Below are 26,647 nucleotides of genomic sequence, written 5' to 3'. Positions count from 1 at the left end.
AATTAACCCGTAAAAACAAAGTTTTTCACTATAAATCCTTTATATGCTAGTCCTCTCGTCCTCTGGCTTGAGATGGCTGCCACCTATGGGTCAGATGATTGTCTGCCACCATTAAGCAATTGGTAAATAAATATTTTTAAAAAATTCCCTAAAAAGTGTAAAATTTAGCTAATTTTTTTTCACGAAAATTAATCGTCACGCACACCGAGTCTGTGTGGAAAATGTCAGCTCGATTGGATCACGGGAAGTGGGTTAAAAAACGACCGAAAAATTTGCACGGTCGTAAGCAAGCAAGCAAGCACGCAAGCAAGCAAGCAAGTGAACTTAATATAAAGGATTTAAAAATACGTTTCTGTAAATAGTTTTGTTGTGTTAAAAAATAAATAACGATTATTTAAATGTGAATTGCCGAATGAAAATCAAATGTAAAGTTAATATTATAAACTGCTGCAACATCACAGTCTGATTTGTGCCCTCGGGGAGGTCTCGGCGCGGCTGTGAAGGCGTCCGGGTGAGAGATTTCCCTTCATTCGTTGCGATGAGCTTCGCATTTTAGCCACGCCATTTGAGACCCATTCAGGGAAGTGAAAAGGGTTCCCGTGGCTGCAATGAGATGATGTAACAATGTGAGGTTGCACCGTGCAAATGTAGTGAGTTATATTCAGGTGCACACTGGAAGCTTGGAGGCAACACTATTTATTAGCTAACACAACAGGTAACACTTAACATTAACAGGATAACGACATAGGGTGGTAGCCACCGTTCCTAACTTAGTTAACACACGGGAATACTACATTACTCGACCAGGACAGCTCAACACGCTGCCTGGTCCACCAGAGGAGACCGGAGATCGTGGATGGCTGTTTCATTCCCACAGTTTTCACTTAAACCGAATTCTACTACTGGTAAACTATCTTTGTCTTTGACAATCACATTTGCACATCACTATTCGAATATTATTTTAATCCTAAGCTGTATGTCTATCTATACCACCCCGTTATATCGGTATCTAACACCCAATATATGTACTGTATGTGTACAGTATACGTACTGTATATCACAATTGTGCAGCTTACTACTTTACATGTGTTCTATTTTCAATAGCATTGCACGTAGTCATACTCTGGGTACATGGGCAGGGTTATAGACTAAACAGTATTAGAGTTAGAGAATTACAATGACAGTAGGTAATTACAGTGCGTCATCCCTTTACAATGCACAGTGCTAAAACACCCCTAATTGCATATAATCACAAACAAACAATTCAAAGCCAAGCTTAAAGTCTAGAACATTTATATAATGATCAAAAACAACCTTTGGGTCCTTTACCTGTAAAATGCACCAGCACATGTCACACACAGCTAGTCTTCCGAGCCGCCATTAACCATGTGACTGGTATATCCGCGCGGTCTTTCAATAACCCTGCCAGCCACCTACAGGCCCAACTCAGTCATCACATGCTGCTGTATTTATGCACTGCGCAGTACATCAGGACGTTCACAGAACCACACTTTACTCCCTTGCTGCACAAGGATATAATTAATAGAGTGATCCATTCCTAATGTGCCAAACAGAGAATAGTTGCGTGTCTGTGTGATACCAGATTTGTAATATATTATTGACACCGGGCACACATTTATTGTGCGTCTTATATTCCGGAGCATTGTAATCCGGAGAATACCGTATTGGCTGTGGCACCGCACCAAGTTGTTCTTCCGGTGCTTTATTGAGACTATTGACTTGTTTTGGGAACCTGAATGAAGTCGAGCACAACAACAAGTCCAACACGCTGGGTTTAGTCACCATTTTATAAATGATTGTCTTGTCAGGTTCGAAAAGGGTACTTGTCTTTGTTCTGTTCACTTGTCAGCAGATGTACATCATAGATCAAAGAGACCATTGATGAAATCTCTCAGATGATGGAGGTGTCACCTGCATGGTATTCAGGTTTTGCAGCCATACACGAGTGTGTAAGTTGCCTGTTAGACAATTACGTTTGTATGATCCGTACCAATCACTGTCTCGTCACGGACAATGCTGCAGAGGTTTGGGAGAGGTGACGTTGAATCTCCTCATCTGCAGTGACATTTTGATTAAGGTAGCTGCCAAGACGAAGGAAAAGCTGACCGTTTCATAGGCAAATAGCCTTTTTATTCATTGTGGAGGTGTAGGAGAGTAGCCATTGGCTGGTTTTAAAAGTACCTGGGTCTTATGAACATTCACATCCAGTCCATACTGGCCATAGGCGTTCACAAATTAATCCAATATTGACTATAGGTCAGGCCCTGTAAGAGCTGGCATAGCACAATCGTCACCTTACTGAGTTTCAGTGATTGGTATTGTTCTAACTTTTGATTTGACCTGCAGACATCAAGGGTTGAAGGGCTTACCATCAATATGGTACTCTCTATACACACCATGTGCCTGGGACATGAAAGCAGCAAGAAAGATGAAGAAACGTGTGTGTGGAAGGAAGCATTTCTCTTACTCTTAGTTCTGACAGTAAAGGATTCAGATTGTTATCCACATTCATCATGTATCTGCTGAACAGAAAATCACATAGAGGTCCAAGACAAGTACCAGAAGGAAACAATAGCGAGAATATGAGGAGGCCCGTCAAGAGCCATGAGTAGTGAGGGGATCAGGACAGTGTTATGGAAAAAGAACAAAATGAAAGTGGAAAAAAACAAGAAACTATAATAAACCATGGGGAGGTTGACAGAGTTAGTGAAACGTTGTGTTCGGCAGGAGCAATATTAAGCACCCAAGAGCCTTCACTAAAGGACTTACACTTTTGTGAAAGTCGAAAATCGCGTTGTAACGCAGTTTCATATTTTCCATGATACAGATTTTTTTGGGTTATTGGTCGCAAAAGCCTACATGTTAAGTTTCATATTTGGTGAATTTACAAATTCCAAAAGGTAACCAAAGAATAGATGATCTGATAACATTTATTTCCTAAATACACCAGCAGATGGTGAACGTTGTTTACCATTTTCAGAGGAATGTGCTGGTTGTTACAGGCAAGACCAGTACAAAGTGGAATAAACCATACCATAGTAATTCAAAGAAGGGAGGTGCTGTGAATGAAACGTAACACAGTTTAACACGTAGGCTGTCGTGACAAATCTGGCTGTCGCCTGATGAAGCTAGTTGTTATTATTGGCGAAACGTCGTACTCAAAATTGGAAATATTGTGGCTTGGCTCTTCATCACACCGGTGTGCTGTACTAGTAACTCATTGGCACGTTCTGTTTACATGACAAAACTTACTAATTGGCTGTGTCGTGTGGTGGCGGGTTTAACGTCACATTAATATAGTCAAGCGATCTAACCCAAGAAACCTGTATAATGGAAAGTAACACGTTTATTGTTTTAAATAAAAAGCGGCTTTTTAGTGGAAAACCCCACTAGATTGCAAACATTTGCAGATTAAATCGTTGGTCACATTCGTTATTATTAGCCATTGTCTACCAAATGTTGTGGGAAAATAACAAAATAAAACGTGTGAAAAAACAAGAGACTAAATTAAACCATCGGGAGGTTGACGAAAGGGTTCGTGAAAAGTTGTGTTTGACACCACCAACATTCAGCAGTCGATGCAGCCACATCGTCTCGTAAATACTATCGAAATTATAAAGCATTTACTTTAAGTTTTCCCCTCTTCCAATATTGTGCGATATGTTCTTCCCATTATACGCTTGGTATATTTGTTTCTCAGAGGTGACAATCCTCCCAATACTTGAGTATATCAATGAATAATAACTGAGTGTATCAAAGATTTGCTTTGTCATGTTAACTGTGGCATATGTTCAAACTACTGACCCACGAAATATTTACGTATGATGCCTTTATGAAGAAACTTTAAAAACAAACAGGCAAAACATATCATGGTAGAGTCACTCACACAAAATACTGTAAAACTCCTCCCACACATTGGGCAAGGCTTGGGGAAATGTCAACCACTGATAAAAAAAAACTGGCTCTGAGCCCGCCCACAGGACATGGATGTACCTTTATAACTGCGAGTGAATTTGACTGTTTGGATCAGGCTCGACAAGACTCCCCTAAAAACATCTACTCGACAGAGCTCCTTCATCTGGTATCAGCTGTGTAACAGATGCCTCGCAACTAAATTGTTTAAATTAATCTAAATTGTTTAGTCTACTATACCAATAGGGTCTGTAAAAAGCAAAATAGATCATATCCAAGGATAAATGATACATTTATTTTAGAGAGCCTGCAACATTACTCTTAATTACCTGCTTTTGAATGATTAATAGTGTGCCAAAGTAGCGAGATGTTAGCTACCTCGCCTGGTAAACACGAGGTCGTGGGTTCGAGTCTGATCGTGATGTCTGTATATTTGGAGTTTGCATGTTTTTCTCTGGTCGCGTGGATTTTTATCAAGGTCCTCTCGCTTTTTTTCACACTTAGAAGAATGCATTTAGAGCATTTGGCTGCTATACATTTCCACGTCATGATAAGCCACTTCGTTTAGCTATCATTTGTGGCAAGGTCGCTTCTGAAAAATAGCTATATAACTCAGTGAGTTTTACCTGGTTAAATAAAAAATAGTACATTTTAGTTTTACTTAATATGTGCATTGATAAGTTTGTACCAGTAACCACGGATGGAAAGATAAGAGTCTTCGGGTTTGCCATTACTTAACTGTCAAAGTGTAAAACGGCAGTTTTAAAATGTGATTATAATAAACAAAAAAAAGTTGCTCAAAATCTACCGAAAGTTTTATAAAAATGCAGATTCTAAATATATTTTAAGGGGCACAAGGTAAAGTCGTACGTCAATAATTTAAACACAATAACGACCAATACAATGGAGACCAAAGAGAACGATTCTGGTATCGTCAAGAGCATTTTTTTAAGTTATGACGTTAAAAAGACGATGACCAAATCAGGTGGGAATGTGCCTGATCTCCTCAGATCTGAGAAATAAAGTAGATTTGAGCGTGGGTAGTATTTGGATGGGTGACAACATGCGTACAGCAAATATTAGACACTCGTGTGGGGCCACATTGTGGGTAATCAGAGGGCAGTGGAGCAAAATCAATTGTTGTACTATATTGTGATCCCACGTCTATGATCCCTGTCTTCACCAACCTACAATGACCAGTGTGGTGAAGTATGGTCAAGCCACCTCCATGGCCTGCACGGTGTGGGGAGGATCTCATCCAGCAGTAGATTGACAAAGGGCTGCACATGTCATTGTACAGTAATTTATTTAGTTTTAAATGCATATTTGTCAAATCAGTGCACATGGTAACTTTCGTGAACTTTAGTGAGAAACTTTAAGTGGGAGACAGTATGACAGAATTTGGCTTTATCTATGTGTTGGTTGCATATTTTGATATTTTACAGCCGTGCTAATTTGTCAGCATCCTGGTTAACAGATGTAGGAGTTCTACCACTGGTAAATGTTGGAATGTTTACAAATTTTCGTGCTTTACTTTTTTTAAGGTGAGATAGCTTCAACAACATCGAGTCATGAATATTGCAATGAGCACGCTGTGTCTGATGCTGTTCATCGTTCACGCAAAAGGTGAGTGTCTCAGCTGGACGTGAAGTGTGACAAAATGGGTTTTGTACTTGTTGCTTATGTATGTTGAACTTGTTTGTTGAACTTCTTCCGCACCGTACGTAGCCAACCTTGTTAATTGGACGTGAGGGGGAAGCATATATATACGCTGTCGAATATATAGCACGCTGCCAAAATAAATAGCATGGCTATTGCAGGAACATTTCAAGTCGAGCTTCTGAGTCGCAACTGGAACATTTCTTGCCTTTTCATAAACATGTGCGTGTTATAAATAGTTGTATTATTTATATAGTATTGTTTTCCTACATTTATTCTTGAGTCACAATTTCAGTTGTAAACTTCAATTTGCGTGATCATTAGCCATAATCGATCCCCTGCTGGATGAAAGCATCTCCAATCTGTTGCCATCTCTTACGGCCTCATGATACAACAATTAATGTAGATCCTGTACACGAGTTTATTGGATCCATCTCTGTCTGCATTGGCAATGCCCTCGGGTGTTGTCCCTCATTAGGCTGCCATTTCATCTTTAGTCCCATTCTTTCGAGTAATGTCTCCTGTCCTAGCCCATTCACTTCCTAAAAAGTGAATGTTCTCTTATCTGTGTGTTGTTGTTCCTTTTACTTTCTCTACGTGTAACTGCAAGCATGCATCTCCCCATGCTTTTTTGCACTCTTCAGCCCTTGTTTCATTTTGTTTGTCAATGTCCATCTTACACAATCATTTGTCATAGCAGATAATGTACACTAAATAAAAAGTGCTTCTTTAGCACAATGGTATGGTTTCCAAAATCACTTCTACCTGTTCCACGTCCCTTATAGATGAGGCTGTTTCCAAAAAAATTCACTGATTGTTAATTCACTTTTCAAAGAAGGCTTCTCCCAACCAAAATTAGTCAGAGGGGTTGTTTGGCCATAATTCACCATGCTGGTCAGCACAGGGGTTGGGGGTGCAGAACTGGTTTATCTCTAGCTCCACCCTGCGTGCAATAATATATCAGTAACACATTCCTGCGGAGGGAGCTGGTAGGAACGTTGGTTTACTCGCTTAATGGCCAGGGTCAACGGCGGCGTGGTGTATTCCGCAAATATGCCCGACTGTGAGGGCGGGCACAAGCCGGCGTGAGTAGGTTAAACGTTGAGTTTTATAAGGGCACCACGGGGTTACCAGCCCCTCCCGACCCAGTCCCACCCCTCCCACCCCCCACCCAGCCCCACCCTCCCCACCCAGCCCCTCCCCACCATCCCCTCTCCACCCAGCCCCACCCAGCCCCTCTCCAACCCCCCCTCCCCACCCAGCCCCTCCCTCCCCAACCAGCCCCTCCCTGCACGACGGACGGACGGACACAATAATCCCCTGTGGGCTGGTGTAACCAGGAGGTTCCTACCAGTATAATGTGTGTGTCTGTGTTTTTATATTTTACAGCACAAGAGTCAGTCAAGCCTCCGCAAAAAGAAAGACTTGATCCGGGTAATAATCGCACAACTTGTGTTTTGTTATACTTGCCCCATTGCAAAGGGAGTAGGAGTGGTTTGACTCAACGTAAAGCGTAGGGTTTCCGTGATACGACTATAACGATATACGATCCACAATAATCGCAGGGTCTATTTTGTAAAGTACAGCAATGACATTTGGTAAAAGTTTTTCGATGCACACACTTATATTTGGACTCAAAAGTGGAAAATACATTATTTTGACCCCAGAATTAATCAAATTTGATGTGCTGAATAAAAGTTGGTGGTTTCCTTTCGATGTGTTTCATTTGCTTTATGCAAGCCACCCACTTTTATTCAGCATATAAAATGTGATTAATTTTGTGGTTAAAGATACATATTTTCTACTTTTGAGAGCAAATTAAAGTGTGTGCATTGAAAAACGTGTTTTTCACCAAGTTTTGTTGTTTTAGTCCCATTGTCATTAACTTAATTCAGACTTGAACGTAATTTCTGGTCACTTGCATACAATAAGCTGATCTAATGTTGAAGTCAGGCAAAAAAATGGAAGTAGCATGCGTCTCTCTGTTTATGCATGAGCAAAGTGTATATCAGATTTACATGAGGAGAACATGCAAACGCCAAATATGCAGGCGTGAGTGTTAGGACCTCCTGTATACCAGGCAAGGAGACATCTTGCCACTGCGAGTTGACGACGGGCGCCATGGACTTCTGGCTTCCCGCATTCACACAGTGGGCTGTCACGTAGGCCCCATCGATGTTCGGAAGCAGCACACACTCCCTGATCACACCAGCAGCGGGTAACTGTAACATACATAGAAAACTCTTAGCTCTGGCTTGTATGCATTGCTTATGTTACAGTTCGTAAAGTGATTTACATTTTGTTTTACAGATGCAATTTTAACCTTCCTGGAGAAGTGTGTGGCACTTTATAAGTCTGTAAAGGGTAAGTGAAATCTAAATTTTGTCCATGGTTTTCCTAATTTAAGGTGCACACAAATATGTTGGCGTATAAATCAAATTAATATAAATCCTATATTGCTGCTTGAATGTAATGACACACTGTTAGTGACAAATGCGTTTTTGTGAGTTCAGTATTTGACATGAAATTTAGGAAACAAGTATTAACACGAGAACATTAATTACTATTGTTAATTAGAAAATCATCACAATATCCAATATAATAAAGTTGTTGTAATTGAGGAATGTTTTTAGTTTTTTCCAAAATAAAGTTCAGTATTGCGATCTGTTATATTAACATCATGAAAAATAAATATAGAGCATTCTACATAAATTACTAATCATGCAGTAACAGATATATCTAATGCTTTTTGTTTTTCCCCTGCAGACTTCACGAACAGTAAGAACTTTGAGTGCACCTCACCTAGATTACTATGCAGTGGCCATGTGCCCCCCCTGAGTCAGTTTTTCCCACACCTCCGATGAGCACGGTTGGCTATGTATGGTGTGAAGAAGTTCAACGTATATACATACTGTACAGTAAAAAGGCTACAGCAAGTAGGGAAAGATAGTGCTAGGGCTGCAACCTGTTCTAGAGTTTATGTCTGCTTTTAATGTCCACGTGACAATCCACATTGTTGAGCTATCATTCGTGGCAAGGTCGCTTTTGAGAAAGAGAGATATAGCTCAGTGTACCTTACCTGGTGAAATAAAAAATAATGTAGGTTTTTGTTCTGGTTTTCCCAAGATTGTGCTCTTTTTGAGGTAACTGTCCTGGGAAATCTGTAATGATTTTCCGGAGTCATCGTTGAGATTTAGTAAACACAAAAACAAAGTGAAATAAAGCAAGAGACACACAAACTGGGTAAGGAAGAATCACAAGAAGGGAAAACAAGAAAACAAGAAACACGGAAAATTAAGTAAATAATTCCGGTTAGGAGAAGGAGTTAAAATCCCAGAGCTTTATAAAACTGACAAAGCAATATAAATTTGGTGAGGAATGGAATTTGAATAACTAGATGAATGGAACAGACAGTGAAGGTCAGAGTCACTGTAGAAAGATGCGAACCAAATCACAAACGAGTGATGAACCACACCAGTGGCCATGTGCATAGAGAGAAAACAGGAAAATCGCAGAAGGGTAAAGTGAATTTTGAGGCTCTATGTTGTCAAGAAGGAAGCCAGTCAGACTTGACATAGAAGAAGAGGAAAAGGTGGGACTTAGAAGCCAAGGTTCTTATTATTCTCAAAAGTGAAAGTCGTCGCAGTAATCAAAGGCATGAAGCCAGCGACGGCAGCAGGGTTTGACGGAATGCCTTCAGAAATTATAAAACGTTTAGGTGTGGAAACAACGTGTGATTTGACTAGATTTTGTGAACTATCCGTATAGGAGAAGAAAATTACCAACATATTTTAATGAGTTGAATTAATACTAATTCCAAAGAAACCAAATGCAACGAACTTCTCAAAGTTAAAACAATTAGTGTGATATCAGACGTCAATGGTTATGCTAAACATTATTCAATCAAGGATAAAAATCAAGGCAGAGGCATACATTGTAAAGGGCCGATTTGTATAGTATTGGGAACAAGTTAAGCAATTGGAGTGATGAGAATGATCTATAAAAGGTGCTTGGAGTTTATCCAAGAAGTTCATGTTCGTTTAATTCAATACAGAATATATTTTCCAACGTATTCAGTAAAATCAGAGTAGACTGGAAAGATAGACGGCTAAATGTGGGCTTGTACATGGGTCAAACAGCAACAGTGCAAATAGTAGTACGGTACGATGTGTCTTAAATACCTCAATTATATAATAAGTCGATTTGTGCCCGTTTGAAATATTGTTTCGGTATTTTATTATGATTTGTATATATATTTTTTTTTATTGTAAATTAGTTATTTTAGTTAAAAATAATTTTTTTGCAAAATTTATGCGATGCGCCTTGTGATATGGAGATAACTTAATGTGTCTTTTAAAATATCCTTCAACAAAAGGGTATACCTGCGAAGCGGGAATGGGGGAGAAGTTGAGTACAGTACGTTGCCCCCCTGGACAAGAATCCTGTGTCACTGCATCCGTAACTGTTGGTAAGGTGAACCTCATTGTTGTGCTGCATTCATACAAAGCAATTTTTTTGTCTTCTCTGTATATATCACTTGTTCTGAAGTCTTAAATGTATTTAATTCTTTCACGTATCTGTGTTTTTTAAACAGGGGTTAACACATTCACTTACAAGAGCTGTGCTTCGGACCTGGATTGTGTCTTTATAGAACGCATTCGAAAAATGGTCCTCAACGATGTGGTAGATGCGTATGAGGATGCTCGTGGGTGCATCTTAAATAGCGTTCAATGCAGCAGCGCCCCGCGTACTTAACACGTAGGCTTTCGCGACCAATATCATCCATAAAAAACATTTTTGGGTTAGATTGCGTAAATATATAAATGTGTCGTTAAAACCCGCCACCACCCGACACAGCAAATGAGTAAGATTTGTCACGTTAACAGAACATGCCAATTTATCACTAGTACAGCACACCGGTGTGTTGGAGAGCCACACATTTACAATCTGAGTACGACGTTTCGCCAGTAATTAGAACTAGCTTCATCAGGCGACAGCCAGATTTGTGTAGAAGTCCACCTGTTTCGTTCCTTATCTAGAGGTGTAGATGTGGTGACCACACTTCTGCGCTCTTGCGCAAAGTCGGGTCGGGAGGGGGATTAATGAGTGAACGTACATTATGCATGCACATTATGCGAGCCCATTGATCTTGTCCTTCCTCTCCATTGTGTGTATAAAATAACCGTACCGACGGTAATCCTTATTGAAGTATGATGGCCTGTATAGGTATGCATTTAAACAATGTATTATTTGATGATTCGCACTTGAACAAATGCAGTTTATGCTGGAGTATATTAAAACTAAATTAGCTTCCACTTCCCGAGTGGAAGGATAAAGCCCTCTCCAGTTCGCCCGCTCTGCTCTTCCACGCCCGTGGTTGTTGCCATTCGCATTGTGCAGCTTCCTTGAGCCAGCGATAAGCCCATTCATGAACTGTGAGACAGCGTTATGGGTTATTATTGTTTTTCTATATTAAAGTGTGTAACATGGTGTTTTTTTTCATGTTATCGCAGATTGGGAAAACTATGTTAAGAAATTGACGTAATTTAATCATTTGGGAAAATAATGATGGTTATGGACATGTATATATTTTTTTAAATGACGTGTGATATTGCTGGAAAATATATAATAAATGTTGCCTTTCAATATTGTGCGGAAACAGTGCTCATTTAGCTTGTAAGTCACCTTAAACTTTTTTTCAAAGCACCTACATATCTTCCGCAAATATCGAAACACTTAAGAAACATTGGAACCAGCTGCGGTTCGTTCACTAGGTGTTGGGGCGCCTCCCCACCAAGCAGCTGGAAATGAGAAATTATATTTCTAATGAAAAAAATACTTTTCTATAAATAGTTTTGTTGTGTCAAAAAATTTAATAACGATTATTTCAATGTGAATTGACGAATGAAAATCAAATGTTAAGTTCATATTAGAAACCGCTGCAACACCACAGTCTGAGTTGTGCCCTCGGGGAGGTCTCGGCGCGGCGGTGAAGGCGTCCGAGTGAGAGATTTCCCTTCATTCGTTGCGACGAGCTTCGCATTTTAGCCACGGCGTTTGAGACCCATTCAGGGCGGTGAAAAAGGTGCCCGTGGCTGCACTGAGACGATGTTACGACGCGAGTTTGCACCATGAAAATGTAGTGGGTTAAATTCAGGCGCACACTGGAACTTTGGAGGCAACACTATTTATTAGCTAAACACAACGAGTAACTCTTAACATTAACAGGATAGCGACATAGGCTAGGAACCACCGTTCCTAACTTGGCTAACGCACGGTGATACTACATTACTGGACCCGAGACCGAGGATCGTAGATGGTGGCTTCATCCCAGACTTGACCCAGCAGAACAGCGTCCACACCCCGCTTATAACCACTCCGGCGTGGCCGGCTCCGCCCCAGGCCACACCCCCCTTCTCGATCCTTCGGGAAGGCCCGAGCCCCCAACCACGTGACCTCCCTGGGGCACCTTGTACCCCTTTTTCCGGTCACGTGTCCTGTTGGGTTCACGCAGTGTCACAGCCTGACACGACCTCCGTGACACCTGCCTACAGCCCCCATACCGAGCCAACACAGTAGTGTCGTTCTACTACACTACAGAAACATAGCAGCTCACACACTCTGCGCACTCAAGGAGGAAACAGCAGCCATGGCGATGGCTGCAGGCGCAGCAAACGGACACTCCTAAATATTAAATTTGGTCATGGGAACAGTATTCGAGTGATAATAGTTTTTTTTAACCCTTTTATCTGGCAACAAAACTGACACCTTTTTTACAAGGAGTCATGTTTGCATTGACCTGCGGTCGGAATGCAAACAAAAACACAACTCTGATAATGTATGCACTGTTCTTGAAATTGATTGGTCCACACCCGAAACAGTTTTTCTTAGAGCCCAGTCTCACATGGTGTTAGACCAGATGACGCATTATGCGCCTTTTGGCGTCATCTGGTCCAACACCATGTGAGACTGGGCTCTAAGAAAAGCTGTCTCGGGTGTGGACCAATACATTTCAAGGACAGTGCATACAGTACATGATCAGAGTTGTGTTTTTGTTTGCATTCCGACCGCAGGTAACGTGGTCAATGCAAACATGACTCCTTGTAAAAAACGTGTCAGTTTTGTTGCCAGATAAAAGGATAAAACACCTATTATCATATTTTGCTACTGGTTTAGTGAGCGTAAGTAGCGCAGGAGACATCGATGGAGGCAACACTTATTTATTAACAAGAGCTACGATACAGCACGCAGCGAATCCTAACACTTGAAGGGGCCACAGCCCCTTCACCCGATTCTACTAGAGGATGTGTTCCTCAGCTAACGTTCCTCGTTAGCTCCTACTACACCCCTCTATCTCAGACCATCCCAAAGGAGGCTAACTGACCTGGCCCAGCTTCGGCTCAGGTCCGACTCTCAGCCACTCGAGTCTGGCCCTCACAGGAACCCAGACCTCACTCTCTGAGGTCGCCCCTGGCTTGCCCTGCTCGGCTCTTATAAGAACTGCGAGACAGGGTAGTCCCAGGGCAAGGCTAGTCGGTATTCAATCTTCACTGGCTCTTCATTCTCTTCTGGCTCCAACGACTGCCTCGAGCTCTCTCTCTCTCACCGCCTTATATACCCAACCCCCCGAGGGGCGGGGCTGTGTGGGATCCCAGCCACAGCCCCCCAGGGTGGTGACCGTTTGCGGACGTTGATGTAGACACCCCCAACGTAACAGCTCGCCACACCCCGTTACGTAATATCTCAACACTGTCAAAGGAGGTTCCAATGGTGTAAAAGCATTCAAGTGGTTTGCTGTTTGATGTCGTATCGTTTATAAGTGCCTACCATTGGAAAAATAAGACAGTTACATCACTTTCATGGAAAGGCTAATAAAATCACGATGTTTTTGTTAATTAGAACACCATATTTTCAGAGGTCACTCACAACAGCCCCGTCTAGTGGAAATGTCACGAGCCGCCACTGATTGTAACACTCCTCTGCAAGGCGTAAGGCAGGCTTCTTTATTGCAAGGCCCCACGGGGCCACTGTATTGTCGGGGGGCTGCCCTTGCGTGCGGCCCCCCGACAATACACAACACGTGAGAACACACCCTTTGCACTGATGATGTCTCACTGGCGAAAGTCGGCCCGTCTCGAAAAATTTGTGAAGAACACTGGTAAAGAGAGAGAGAGAGCCATTGCTTTCACAATACCGGACTATTCTGTCAGTGCCGGATTAAGCTGTAGATGGGTGGAGTGTGTTTTTGGGTGTAGGGAGATGGGAAGGATGTGTGAGTGATTTGTGTGACGATTGTGATGACGGCGTGAACATTGGATGATAAGCAGGGAAAGACAGATAGGATGGGGAAAGCTAAGGGGTAAGGGCATGTGGAGTGTGTGGCAATGGGTAAGGGTGGTTTAAGCACGAGGTGGGCCGTTTGGAGCCACAACCGCGCTTCGTGTGCACGTTACACAATGGCAACGTCCGCACACACGGGCATCACAATCTAGCAATGTGCAAGTACCGCTCCACCATGATGCCATGTTGCCAAATGACAAATAGTTTATAACACACTCAGCCTGTGTTTTAAAGCCAAAGTTGGGGTTGCAGATTATAGTTGCATGTCTGTGTGATACCAGATTTGTAATATATTATTGACACCGGGCACACATTTAGGATGCGTCTTATATTCCGCAGAGTTGCAATCCGGAGAATACGGTATTGGCTGTGGCACCGCACCTAGTTGTTCTACTGGTGGTTTATTGAGACTGTAGACTTGTTTTGGGAACCTGAATGAAGTCGAGCACAACAACCAGTCTAACACGCTGGGTTTTAGTCACCATTGTTTAAATGTTTGTCTTGCCAGGTTCGAAAAGGGTACTTGGCTTTACTCAATTCACTTGTCAGCAATTTGCAGAGGTGGGACAAAGTCATTGTTATGCAAGTCCAAGTCGAGTCGCAAGTCATCAAATTCATGACTCGAGTCTGACTCGAGTCCAAGTCACATGACTCGAGTCCACATCTCATAGGTGGGACAAAGTCATTGTTATGCAAGTCCAAGTCGAGTCGCAAGTCATCAAATTCATGACTCGAGTCTGACTCGAGTCCAAGTCACATGACTCGAGTCCACACCTCTGGCAATTTGTGCAGCATAGATCAAATAGATAATTGATGGAATCTCTCAAGCTGATTGGAGGTGTCACCTGCATGGTATTCAGGTTTCGCAGCCATCCACGAGTGTGTAAGTTGCCCGTTAGACAATTACTTTTGTATGGTTCATATCAATCACTGTCTTTTCGCGGACAATGCTGCAGAGGCTTGGGAGAGGTGACGTTATGAAGGTAGCTGCCAAGATGAAGGAAAAGCTTACCGTTTCATAGGTTAATTGCTTTTTATTTGTCGTGGAGGTGTAGGGGAGGAGCCACGGGCTGGTTTTAAAAGTACCTGGGTCTTAAGAACATTCACATCCGGTCCATACTGGTCATATGCGTTCACAAAGAAATCCAATAGGTCAGGCCCTGCAAGAGCTGGCATAGAACAATCGTCACGATACTGGCCTATAGACATCAAGGGTTGAAGGGCTTACCATCAGCATGGTACCCGCTATGCACTTCATGTGCAAGTCAGGCCTGGGATAGGAAATAAGCTAGAAATATGAAGAAACGTGTCGGTGGAAGGAAGCATTAAACTTACTCTTAGTTCTGACAGTAAAGGATTCAGATTGTTGTCCACATTCACAATGTATCTGCTGAACAGAAAATAAGATAGAGGTCCAAGACAAGAACCATAAGGAAACAATAGCGAGAATATGAGGAAGCCAGTCAAGAGCCATGAGTAGTAAGTGGATCAGGACAGAGTTTTGTAAAAAGAACTAAATAAAACGTGGACAAAAAAACAAGTGACTAAATAAAACATGAGGAGGTTGACAGAGTTAGTGAAAAGTTGTTTTCGACATCAGCAACATTAAGCACCCAAGAGCCTTCACTATAGGACTTACACTTTTGTGAATGTCGAAGATCATATTGTTACGCAGTTTCATATTTCCATAATAAAGGTTTGTTGCGTTATTGGTTGCGAAAGCCTCCATGTTAAGTTTCATATTTGGTGAATTTACAAACTCCTAAAGGTAACCAGAGAATGGATGATCTGATAACATTTGTTTCCGAAATACACCATCATATGGTGAACGTGTTGACCATTTTCAGAGGAATGTGCTGGTTGTTACAGCCAACACCAGTACAAAGTGGAATAAAGCATACCGAAGTAATTCAAAAAAGGGAGGTGCTGGGAATGCGAAGTGACACAGTATAACACGTAGGCTTTCGTACAAATCCTGCTGTCGCCTGATGAAGCTAGTTGAAATTACTGTTGAAACATCGCACTCAGATTGGAAATGTTGTGGCTTGGCTCTCCATCACACCGGTGTGCTGTACTAGTAACGAATTGGCACATTCTGTTTACGTGACAAAACTTACTAATTGGCTGTGTCAGGTGGTGGTGGGTTTAACGGCACATTAATATATTCACACGATCTCACCCAAAAACCTGTATGATGGAATGTACCACGTTTATTGTTGGAAATATATAGTGGCTTTTAGTGCAAAACCCCACTAGGTTGCAAACATTTGCAGATTAAATCGTTGGCCACATTCGTTATTATTAGCCATTGTCTTCCCTCCTGATACTGTCACCATTCCACAGCCAAGTGCCACCTCCCATCTCACTCCTGCACATCACTCTGTCTCCACTCTGAATGTTCTCTTGAATGTATTCAACAGTCCAATCAGTGAACACTGAATATTCACATTCACAAGGGATGGACAAAATTCCTGACCCTCATAGCTACGTGCAAAAATCTTCATATGGCCGAGCTACAAGGCAATCATGAACTTCTGCAGAACGTGCTGAAATATCTCCACTGTGCTAGAGAAAAACATTAGTAGATAACGTGAGGTGGTCACATGGCCCAGGAGTACTCATATCTGAGATCCACAAACAGGTGTGACTGGACCTGGCTACTTCCGCTTCCATTTCAAATAAAGTTGCATTGAATATTTAAAACATTAGCTGGATCTCTATCGAGGCACACTTGAACTGTCTAGGAGCTGCACATGACTTCCATGCTGCGGGTTGTCTTCTATACAAATACGGTCAAGCCTCGACATTTTCGAGAGTTAAGTTCTTGAAACTCTGCGAGAAAGTACAAGCGGGAAGTTCTTAGGAGGAAGATGACTGGGGGACTGGGAGTGGATTAGAGGCAGGGAAAGAAACTGGTGGAGGTGGAGGCAGTGGAAGAGAAAAGGCAATAGAAAAGAGAGAGGACCTGAGGGCAGAGCCAAATGAGGAAAGCGAGGGGGAGAGTCTAATGTGGAGAGAGAGTTTGTACCAGTGCAATGGGGCAGGATGAGAGAAATAATGAAAGCGAGACTGGGCACACAGAAGTGAAGGAACAGTGAAATAAAGGGAATATTGAGATCAGGAGGGGGCGTCAAGAGACGAATAAAGAAATGAGAGCAGAGTTGGGGCGGGGGCAAGGCCATGCAAAGCTTTGAATACTAGTGTAGAGGAGTATTGTGAGTCACCAATGAAGGGGCGAGCAGAGGGAGGTGCGAGTGGGTTGCCAATCAAGAATGATGTAATGTCACAGGTTACGGAACGGGCTTTGGAGAGCACCTTCGGGAACATGGCCGGAGCCGAGCTGGGGGGGAGGAACCACCCAAAGGGTTCTTGAGGGAGTCCCCGTGACAGAGGCGAGGTCGTTGTAGGGAGCCAGGGTAAGGATCGACTGCAGAGGGTCTTTCCCTCCTCGTCGCGGAGCAGTGTTGGCTGAACCCCTGCTCCGGCCAGACGAGTGGGAGAGCCAACATTTATTGTGCGTCTTATATTCGAGAGCGTCGTAATCCTGAGAATACGGTATAGGCTGTGGCACCGCACCAAGTTGTTCTTCCCGTGCTTTGTTGAGACTATTTACTTGTTTTGGGAACCTGAATGAAGTCGAGCACAACAACGAGTCCAACACGCTGGGTTTTAGTCACCATTGTTTAAATATTTGTCTTGCCAGGTTCGAAAAGGTTACTTGGCTTTGTTTTGTTGACTTGGCAGCAGACGTGCAGCATAGATCAAAGAGACCATTGATGGAATCTCTCAAGCTGATTGGAGGTGTCACTTGCACGTATTCAGGTTTCGCAGCCATACACTTGTGTGCAAGTTACCTGTTAGACATTTACTTTTGTATGGTCCGTATCAATCACTGTATCTTTGCTGACAATGCTGCAGAGGCTTGGGAGAGGTGACGTTGAATCTCCTCATCTACAATGACATTTTGATGAAGCCAGCTGCTAAGATGAAGGAAAAGCTGACCGTTTCACAGGTAAATAGCTTTTTATTTATCGTGGAGGTGTAGGGGAGGAGCCATGGGCTTGTTGCAAAGTACCTGGGTCTTACGAACATTCACATCCAGTCCATACTGGCATTGACAAAGACATACAAGATTAACTCTAGGTCACGCTGTCTTTCCAACAGCTCTGTTCTTCACCTGGGGATGGCTGCTTGCATTGTGGCTGAAACGTCGTGAGAATTGTATTATGTTTTATTTTTATTATCTTATTATTTCCCTTCTACGTGACTTTACCGAAAGAACCAATAATCTGCAAGAGCTGTTATAGCACAATCGTCACCATACTCAGTCTCAGTGATTGGTATTGTTCTGACGTTTGATTTGACCTGCAGACATCAAGGGTTGAAGGGCTTACCATCAGTATGGTATTCTCTATGCACACCATGTGCACGGCAGGCCTGGGAAAGGAAAGCAGTAAGAAAGATGAAGAAACATGTCGGTGGATGGAAGCAATTCTCTTACTCCTAGTTCTGACAGTAAAGGATTCAGATTGTTTTCCACACGAGAGGACAATGCCACAAACATCACCATGGAACTATCTGATGATAGAAGTGATCCTCTATGGGCAGCCATAGTGGTGTATGACCTTCCATAGAGGTTATTTGTTCACGTCATAAAAGGTCGTGGTGAGGTCAATAAAAGCCATTCCTTATGTATCTCCTGAACAGAAAATCATCGAGAGGTCCAAGACAAGTGCCGGAAAGCAACAGTAGTGAGGATATAAGAAGGAGGCCGGACAAGAGCCATGAATAGTGAGGGGATCAGGACAGTGTCATGAGAAAAGAACAAATGAAAACGTGTAAAAAAACAAGAGACTAAATTAAACCATGGAGAGGTTGACAGAGTTAGTGAAAAGTTGTATTCGAAAGCAGCAACATTAAGCTCCCAGTTGTGAAAGTCGAAAATCGTGTTGTTACACAGTTTCATATTTTGTGAATTCGCAATCTCCAAAGAGGAACCAGAGAATGGATGATCTGATAACATTTGTTTCTGAAATACACAATCATATGGTGAACATGTTAACAATTTTCAGAGGAATGTGCTGGTGGTTACAGACAAGACCAGTACAAAGTGGAATAAAGCATACCAAAGTAATTTTAAAAAGAGAAGTGCTGTGAATGGAAATCTTTTTTGTTGTGGGAAAATAACAAAAGAAAACGTGGAAAAAAACAAGAGACTAAATTCCACCATCAGGAGGTTGACAAAAAAGTTTGTGAAAAGTTGTGTTTGACACCACGAAGATTCAGCAGCCGATGCAGCCACATCATCTCGTAAATTTAATCAAAATGATAAAGCATTTACGTGTATTTTTCCCCTCATCTAATATTGTGCGATATGTTCTTCCATAATGCGCTTGGTATATTTGTTTCTCAGAGGTTACAATCTTACCAATATTTGAGAATATCAATGAATAATAACTAAGTGTATCAAAGATTTGCGTTGTCATGTTAACTGTGGCATATGATCAAACTACTGACCCACGAAATATTCACGTTTGAAGCTTTTATAAAGAAAGCACTTGAAAAACAGTCATAACATGTCACGGTAGAGACACTCAAACGTAAGGCTGTAAAACTCATTGGGCAAGGCTTGGGGAAATGTCAGCCACTGACAAAAAACTGTCTCTGAGCCCGCCCACAGGACATGGATGTACCTTTATAACTGCGAGTGAATTTGACCGTTTGGATCAGGCTCGACAAGACTCCCCTCAAAACATCTACTCGACGGAGCTCCTTCATCTGGTATCAGCAGTGTAACAGATGCCTCGCAACTAAATTGTTCAAATTCAAATTGTTTAGTCGACAATACCAATAGGGTCTGTAAAAATCAAAATAGATAATATCCATATGTTGAAGCTGTTTTGAAAAAACTAGCTAAAGTTATTAAGGATAGTGTTTATATGCTACATTTATTTAAGAGAGTCTGCAACATTACTCTTAATCGCCTGCTTTTGAATGTTTTATAGTGTGCCAACTTTAGTGAAAAATCTTAGGTGGGAGACACTATGCCAGAAGTTGGCTTTATTTACGTGTTGGTTCCATATTTTGATATTTTACAGCCGTGCTAATTTCTCAGCATCATGGTTAACAGATGTAGGAGTTCTACCACTGGTAAATGTTCGAATGTTTTCACATTTTTGTGCTTTACTTTTTACAAGGTGAGATAGCTTCAACAACATCGAGTCATGAATATTGCAATGAGCATGCTGTGCCTGATGCTGTTCATCGTTCACGCACAAGGTAAGTTTCTCAGCTGGACATGAATTGTGACAAAATGGGTTTTGTACTTGTTGCTTATGTATGTTGACCTTGTTAGTGGAACTTCTTCCGCACCGTACGTAGCCAACCTTGCTATTCGGAGGTGTAGAATATATATAGCACTCGACCAAAATAAATAACTTGGCTATTACAGGAACATTTCAAGTCGAGCTCCTGAGTCGCAACTGGAAATTGTTTTGCCTTTTCATTAACATGTGCGCGGTATAAATAGTTGTATTATTGAAAGAGTATTGTTTTCCTCCATGTATTCTTGAGTCACGATTTCCTTTGTAAACGTCAATTTGCGTGATCATTAGCCATAATCTATCCACTGCTGGATGAAAGCATTTCCCAGCTGTTGCCATCTCTTATGGCCTCATGATATAACAGTCCATGTAGATCCTGTACACGAGTTTATTGCATCCATCCATCGCTGTCTGCATTGGAAATCCTCTTGGGTGTTGTCTCTCATTAGGCTGCAATTCCATCTTTAGTCCCATTCCTTCGAGTAATGTCTCCTGTCCTAGCCCATTTACTTCCTAAAAAGTGAATGTTCTCTCATCTGTGTGTTGTTGTTACTTTTACTTTCTCTAAGTGTAACTGCAAGCATGCATCTCCCATGCTTCTTTGTACTTTTCAGCCCTTGTTCTATTTTGTTTGTCAATGTCTATGTTACACATTCATTTGTCATAGCAGCTAATGTACAATGATTAAAAACGTGCTTCTTGAGCACAATGGTATGGTTTCCAAAAGCACTTCAACCTGTTTTCGTCCATTATAGATTAGGCTGCTTACAAAAAAATCAACCGATTGTTAATTCACTGTTCAAATAAGTCTTCTCCCAACCAATATTAGTCAGAGGGGTTGTTTGACCATAATTCACCATGCTGGTCAGCACAGGGGTTGGGGGCGCAGAACTGGTTTATCTCTAGCTCCACCCTGCGTGTAATAATATATCAGTAACACATTCCTGTGGAGGGAGCTGGTAGGAACGTTGGGTTGCTCGGTCAATGGCCAGGGTCAACAGCGGCGTGGGATTTTCCGCAAATATGCCCGACTGTGAGGGCGGGCACAAGCCGGTGTGAGTAGGTTAAACGTTGAGTTTTATAAGGGCACCACGGGGTGACCAGCCCCTCCCCACCCAGCCCCACCCCTCCCACCTTCCCACCCAGCCCCACCCTCCCCACCGAGCCCCTCCCCACCCTCCCCACCCAGCCTCTCCCCACCCTCCCCACCCAGCCCCACCCAGCCCCTCTCCCTCCCCTCCCCACCCAGCCCCTCCCTCCCCACCCAGCTCCTCCCTCCACAATGGACGGACGGACACAATAATCCCCTGTGGGCTGGTGTAACCAGGAGGTTCCTACCAGTATAATGTGTGTGTCTGTGTTTTTATATTTTACAGCACAAGATTCAGACACGCCTCCGCCAAAAGAAAGAATTGATCCGAGTAATACTCGCACAGCTTGTGTTTTGTTATGCTTGCCCCATTGCAAAGGGAGTAGGAGTGGTTTGACTCAACGTAAAGCGTAGGGTTTTGCCGTGATACGACTATAACGATATACGATCCACAAGAATTTAACGGTATATTTTGTAAAGTACAGCAATGACCATACACATTTGGTAAAACGTTTGCGATGCACACACTTTCATTTGCACTCAAAAGTAGAAAATGCATTCTTTTGACCCCAGAATTAATCATTTGATGTGCTGAATAAAAGTTGGTGGTTCTTTCGATGTGCTTTATTTGCTTTATGCAAGCCACCCACTTTTATTCAGCATATCAAATTGTATTCATTTTGTGGTAAAAAAAAAATATTTTTCTACTTTTGATTGCAAATAAAAGTGTGTGCATTGAAAATTTTTGTTGTTTTAGTTCCATTGTCATTAACTTAATTCAGACTTGAATGTAATTTCTGGTCACTTGCATACAGTAAGCTGATCTAATGTTGAAGTCAAGCAAAGAAATGGAAGTAGCATGCGTCTCCCTATTTATGCATAAGCAAATTTTATATTAGATTTACAGGGGGAGAACATGCAAACGCCAAATATGCAGGCGTCAGGGTTAGGACCTCCTGTATACCAGGCAAGGTAGTTGACATCTCGCCTCTTCCTGACGCACTTCACAACCGAAGACCACGTTGTGCCATGGACTTCTGGCTTCCCGCATTCACACAGTGGGCTGTCACGTCGGCCCCATCGATGTTCAGAAGCAGCACATACTCCCTGATCACACCAGCAGCGGTATACCTTGCTTATGTTACAGTTCGTAAAGTGATCTATCTACATTTTGTTTTTCAGGTACTGTTATGACAATCGTCAAGGCATGTGTGGGAATTTATAACTTTTTCAAGGGTAAGTGAAATATTAATTTTACCAATCGTATTCCTAATTTAAGGTGCACACAAATATGTTGGCATATATATATCAAATTTATATCAATCTATATCGCTGCTTGAATGTAATGACACACTGTTAGTGACAAATGTGTTTTTGTGAGTTAATTATTTGACATGACCTTTAGGAAACAAGTATTAACACGAGAAAATAAATTACTTTTAATTAGAAAATCATTACAATATGCAATATCATAATAAAGTTGTAATTTTGGAATGTTTTTAAATAAAAATACAGTTCAATATTGCGATCTGTTACATTAACATCATGACAAATAAATATAGAGCATTATAGATAAATTACTAATTATACAGTAACAGATATATCTAATACTTTGTTTTTTTCCCTCGCAGACCTCACGAAAAGTAAGAACTTTGAGTGCACCTCACCTAGATTACGATGCAGTGGCCATGTGCCTCCCCTAAGTCAGTTTTTCCCACACCTTTGGTTGGCACGGTTGGCTATGTACGGTGCAAAAGAAGTTCAACATATATACATACTATACAGTAAAAAGACCACAGCAAAGTAGGGAAAGATAGTGATAGGGCTGCCACCTTTTCTAGAGTATGTGGTTGCTATACATAGCCACGTGACACGCCACTTTGTTGAGCTATTATTCGTGGCAAGGTCGCTTCTGAGAAAGAGCTATATAGCTCAGTTGGCCTTACCTGGTGAAATAAAATATAACACGGGTTTTTGTTTTAGTTTTCCAAAGATTGTCCTCTTTTTGAGGTAACTGTCCTGGGAAATCTGTAATGATTTGCCGTAGTCATCGTTGAGATTCAGTAAACACAAAAACAAAGTGAAATTATTCAAGAGACACACAAACTGAGTAAGGAAGACCCCCAAGAAGGGAATACAAGAAAACAAGAATCATGGAATATTAAGTAAACAGTTCCGGTTAGGAGGAGTTAAAATTCCAGAGCTTGATAAAACTGACAAAGCAAGATAAACTTGGTGAGGAATGGAATTTGAACAACAAGAAGAATGGAACAGACACTGAAGGTCAGAATCACTGTAGAGTGATGAACCATGCCAGTGGTAGCATAGAGAGAAAACAGGAAAATCGCAGAAGGGTAAGGTGTACTTTGAGGCTCTATGTTGTCAAGAAGGAAGCCAGTCAGACTTGACATAGAAGAAGAGGAAAAGGTGGGACTAAGAAGCCAAGGTTCTTGTTGTTCTCAAAAGTTAAAGACGTCACAGTAATTAAAGGCACGAATTGAATTCCAAAGAAACCAAATGCAACTAACGTCTCAAAGTTTAAAGCAATTAGTGTGATACCAGACGTCAATGGTTATGCTAAACACAATTCAATCATGGATCAAAATCAAGGCAGAGGCATACATTGCAAAGGGCCAATTTGTATAGGGAACAATAGAAGCAATTGGATTGATGAGAATGATCTATATAAGCTGCTTGGAGTTTATCCAAGAAGTTTATGTTTGTTTACTTCAATCAGAATATCTTTTTCAATGTAATCAGTAAAATCAGAGTAGACTGGAAAGATAGACGGCTAATTGTGGGCATGTACATGGGTCAAACAGCAAGTAGTAGTATGGTACGATGCGTCTTAAGTATATGAAGTCGAATTGTGCACGTTTGAAATATTGTTTCGTTATTAATTAGGATTTGCATATTTTTTTTGGCAATTAGTTATTTTAGTTTTTAAATTGATGAAAATTGATCTAATGCACCTTGTGAGATGGAGGTCACTTAATTTCTCTTTTTAAAATATCCTTCAGCAAAAGAGTTTACCTGTCAAGTGGGAATGGAGAGTGATTTGAGTACAGTACGTTGTCTCCCTCAACAAGAATCCTGTGTCACTGCAAACGTAACTGTTGGTAAGGTGAACCTCACTGTTGTGCTGCCTTCATACAAATCATTTTTTTCGTCTTCTCTGTTCATTGAAAGGGATATCACTTGTTCTGATTTCCTTAATGTATTTTTTTCTTTCACGTGTCTGTGTTTTTAAACAGGTATTTACACATTCATCTACAAGAACTGTGCTTCGGACCTGGATTGTGTCTTTAAAGAACGCATTCGAAAAATGGTACTCAACGATGTGGTAGATGCATTTGAGGATACTCGTGGGTGCATCCTAAATAGCTATGATTGCAACAGCGCCCCACATGGTGGTCCACCTCGTTTCCTGGCTCTGCTTATCCCTCCCATTATATCCCTCCTTGTATTTTCCAGCTAATTTTCTCGCAGGGCTAGGTACGCACAATAACCCTACAGTTGCAGTTAAGTGTGAGACTAATATATTCAAAGACAGTTGCTCTTAACTTTTTCACAAGGAGTACTCATTTTATGTTTGTAATTAACAACCATGAATGAATGTGTATGTTAATGTTACGTTATTGCAATCACAATGAGTATTGTACTCGGTGTGCATAATAATAATTTAAAATTTGCTTTTAATTGTAAGGAAAACCCCATAAACTTATGACCATGATAAGCACTGAACAATAGTGCCACACGTTCCTTTCTACCTCTACCAAAGCGTCTCTCTACTCAGGAATGCTTTTGTTTTTACTTAATAGGAAGTTAATTTAAAAGCTCATAGTAAGAATGTAAAATGGTGATGCAATAGTTGGCACACTGCATGATGAACCTAGAGACCTGGGTCTGATTCCCGGCCATGGCAAACACCAGTGGCAAGTGAATCGGTCCTGGGCCCGCCTTCACCATTCCACACTGCCCACACGTGGTGAAGCATGAAACAACCGTCCACGACTGCAATGTCATGGGGAGGTCTTTGGTGAACAGTGGAGTTTATAAAAGAACGTTCAACCATTGAATCATGAAAACACATGTAAACGATCTATACATTCATCAATTTGTAATTGGCTTGAACAAATGCAGTTCATGCTGGAGTAAACTATATTAGCTTCCACTTCCCGAGTGGAAGGATAAAGCCCTCTCCAGTTCACCCGCTCTGCTCTTCCACGCCCGTGGTTGCTGCCACTTGCATTGTGCAGCTTCCTTGAGCCAGCGATAAGCCCATTCATGAACGATGAGACAGCGTTATGGGTTATTTTTTTTTTATATCAAAGTGTGTAACAAGGTGTGTTTAATTATGTTATCACAGACTGGGAAAACTACATTAAAAATAGAAACTACGTAATTTAATCGTTCGGGAAAATAATGGTGGTTATGGACTTATTTTTTATGACATGTGATATTGCTGGAAAATATATAATAAATGTTGACTTTCAATATTGTGCGTAAACAGTGTTCATGTAGCTTGTAAGTCGCCTTCAACCTTTTTTCAAAGCACCTACATATCGAAACGCTTCCATAACATTGGAACCAGGCGCGGTTCGTTCACTAGAGGTGTTGGGGCACCGCCCCACCAAGCAGCTGGAGATGAGAAATTATATTTCTAATTAAAAAATGTTTCTATAAATAGTTTTATTATGTAAAAAAAAAAGAATATTTCAACGTGAATTGCCGAATGAAGATCAAATGTTAATTTCACATGAGAAACCGCTGCAACACCACAGTCTGATTTGTGCCCTCGGGGAGGTCTCGGGTCGGCTGTGAACGCGTCTGAGTGAGAGATTTCCTTTTGTTCGTTGCGACGAGTTTCACATTTGAGCTACAACGTTTGAGACCAATTCAGGTTGGTGAAAAAGGTGCTTGTGGCTGCAATGAGATGTTGTCACAACGCGAGGTTGCACCATGCAAATATATCAGATCACACGGCCTGCACGCTCAAGGAGGAAACAGCAGCCATGACGATGGCTGCAGGCGCAGCAAACGAAGAATTAGCAATGGACACTGGAGTCACTCCTAAATATTCAATTTGGTCATTGGAACAGCATTCGAGTGCTTTGATGTTTTATTTTGTATCGTTTATGAATGCCTACCTTTGGTAAATAAGACAGTTATATCACATTCACGGGAAGGCCAATAAAATGACGATGTCTTGGCCTCCTGTGTGCTGCGTTGCATAACTGTCCGAGTAGTTAACCTCGCATTCAATAAACTTTCAGAGCCAGGGTGAACATCCGACTCCAAC

The 26,647-nt window shown here is 41.6% G+C and overlaps 2 protein-coding genes across 4 annotated transcripts; both read left to right on the top strand.

Annotated features, from left to right (window-relative positions):
* The first annotated feature begins 581 nt into the window (after nucleotides 1-581).
* Nucleotides 582-11,238, top strand: LOC144720617 (uncharacterized). Of its 2 annotated transcripts, none has more exons than XM_078597488.1 (7): nucleotides 582-905; nucleotides 5,478-5,559; nucleotides 6,982-7,026; nucleotides 7,903-7,956; nucleotides 8,359-8,370; nucleotides 9,968-10,060; nucleotides 10,187-11,238. In XM_078597488.1, exons 2-7 carry the CDS (start codon nucleotides 5,505-5,507, stop codon nucleotides 10,345-10,347), a joined length of 420 nt encoding a protein of 139 aa, XP_078453614.1. In that variant the 5' UTR covers nucleotides 582-905; nucleotides 5,478-5,504; the 3' UTR covers nucleotides 10,348-11,238. The 2 variants fall into 2 exon arrangements, with proteins under 2 accessions (XP_078453614.1, XP_078453613.1); XM_078597487.1 differs by lacking the exon at nucleotides 582-905 and adding an exon at nucleotides 4,016-4,102.
* An 8,367-nt stretch (nucleotides 11,239-19,605) lies between these two features.
* Nucleotides 19,606-25,842, top strand: LOC144720616 (uncharacterized). Of its 2 annotated transcripts, XM_078597485.1 has the most exons (7): nucleotides 19,606-19,713; nucleotides 20,130-20,211; nucleotides 21,632-21,676; nucleotides 22,528-22,581; nucleotides 22,977-22,988; nucleotides 24,366-24,464; nucleotides 24,600-25,842. In XM_078597485.1, the coding sequence occupies exons 2-7, from the start codon at nucleotides 20,157-20,159 to the stop codon at nucleotides 24,821-24,823; spliced, it is 489 nt and encodes a 162-aa protein (XP_078453611.1). In that variant the 5' UTR covers nucleotides 19,606-19,713; nucleotides 20,130-20,156; the 3' UTR covers nucleotides 24,824-25,842. The 2 variants fall into 2 exon arrangements, with proteins under 2 accessions (XP_078453611.1, XP_078453612.1); XM_078597486.1 differs by lacking the exon at nucleotides 22,977-22,988.
* Nucleotides 25,843-26,647: the final 805 nt, after the last annotated feature.

Source organism: Lampetra planeri, chromosome 9, assembly GCF_965212315.1.
Source record: "Lampetra planeri chromosome 9, kcLamPlan1.2.h2, whole genome shotgun sequence".
NCBI lineage: Eukaryota > Metazoa > Chordata > Hyperoartia > Petromyzontiformes > Petromyzontidae > Lampetra > Lampetra planeri.
Note: the sequence above shows the minus strand (reverse complement) of the source record. Positions and strands in the feature narration are given on the sequence as shown.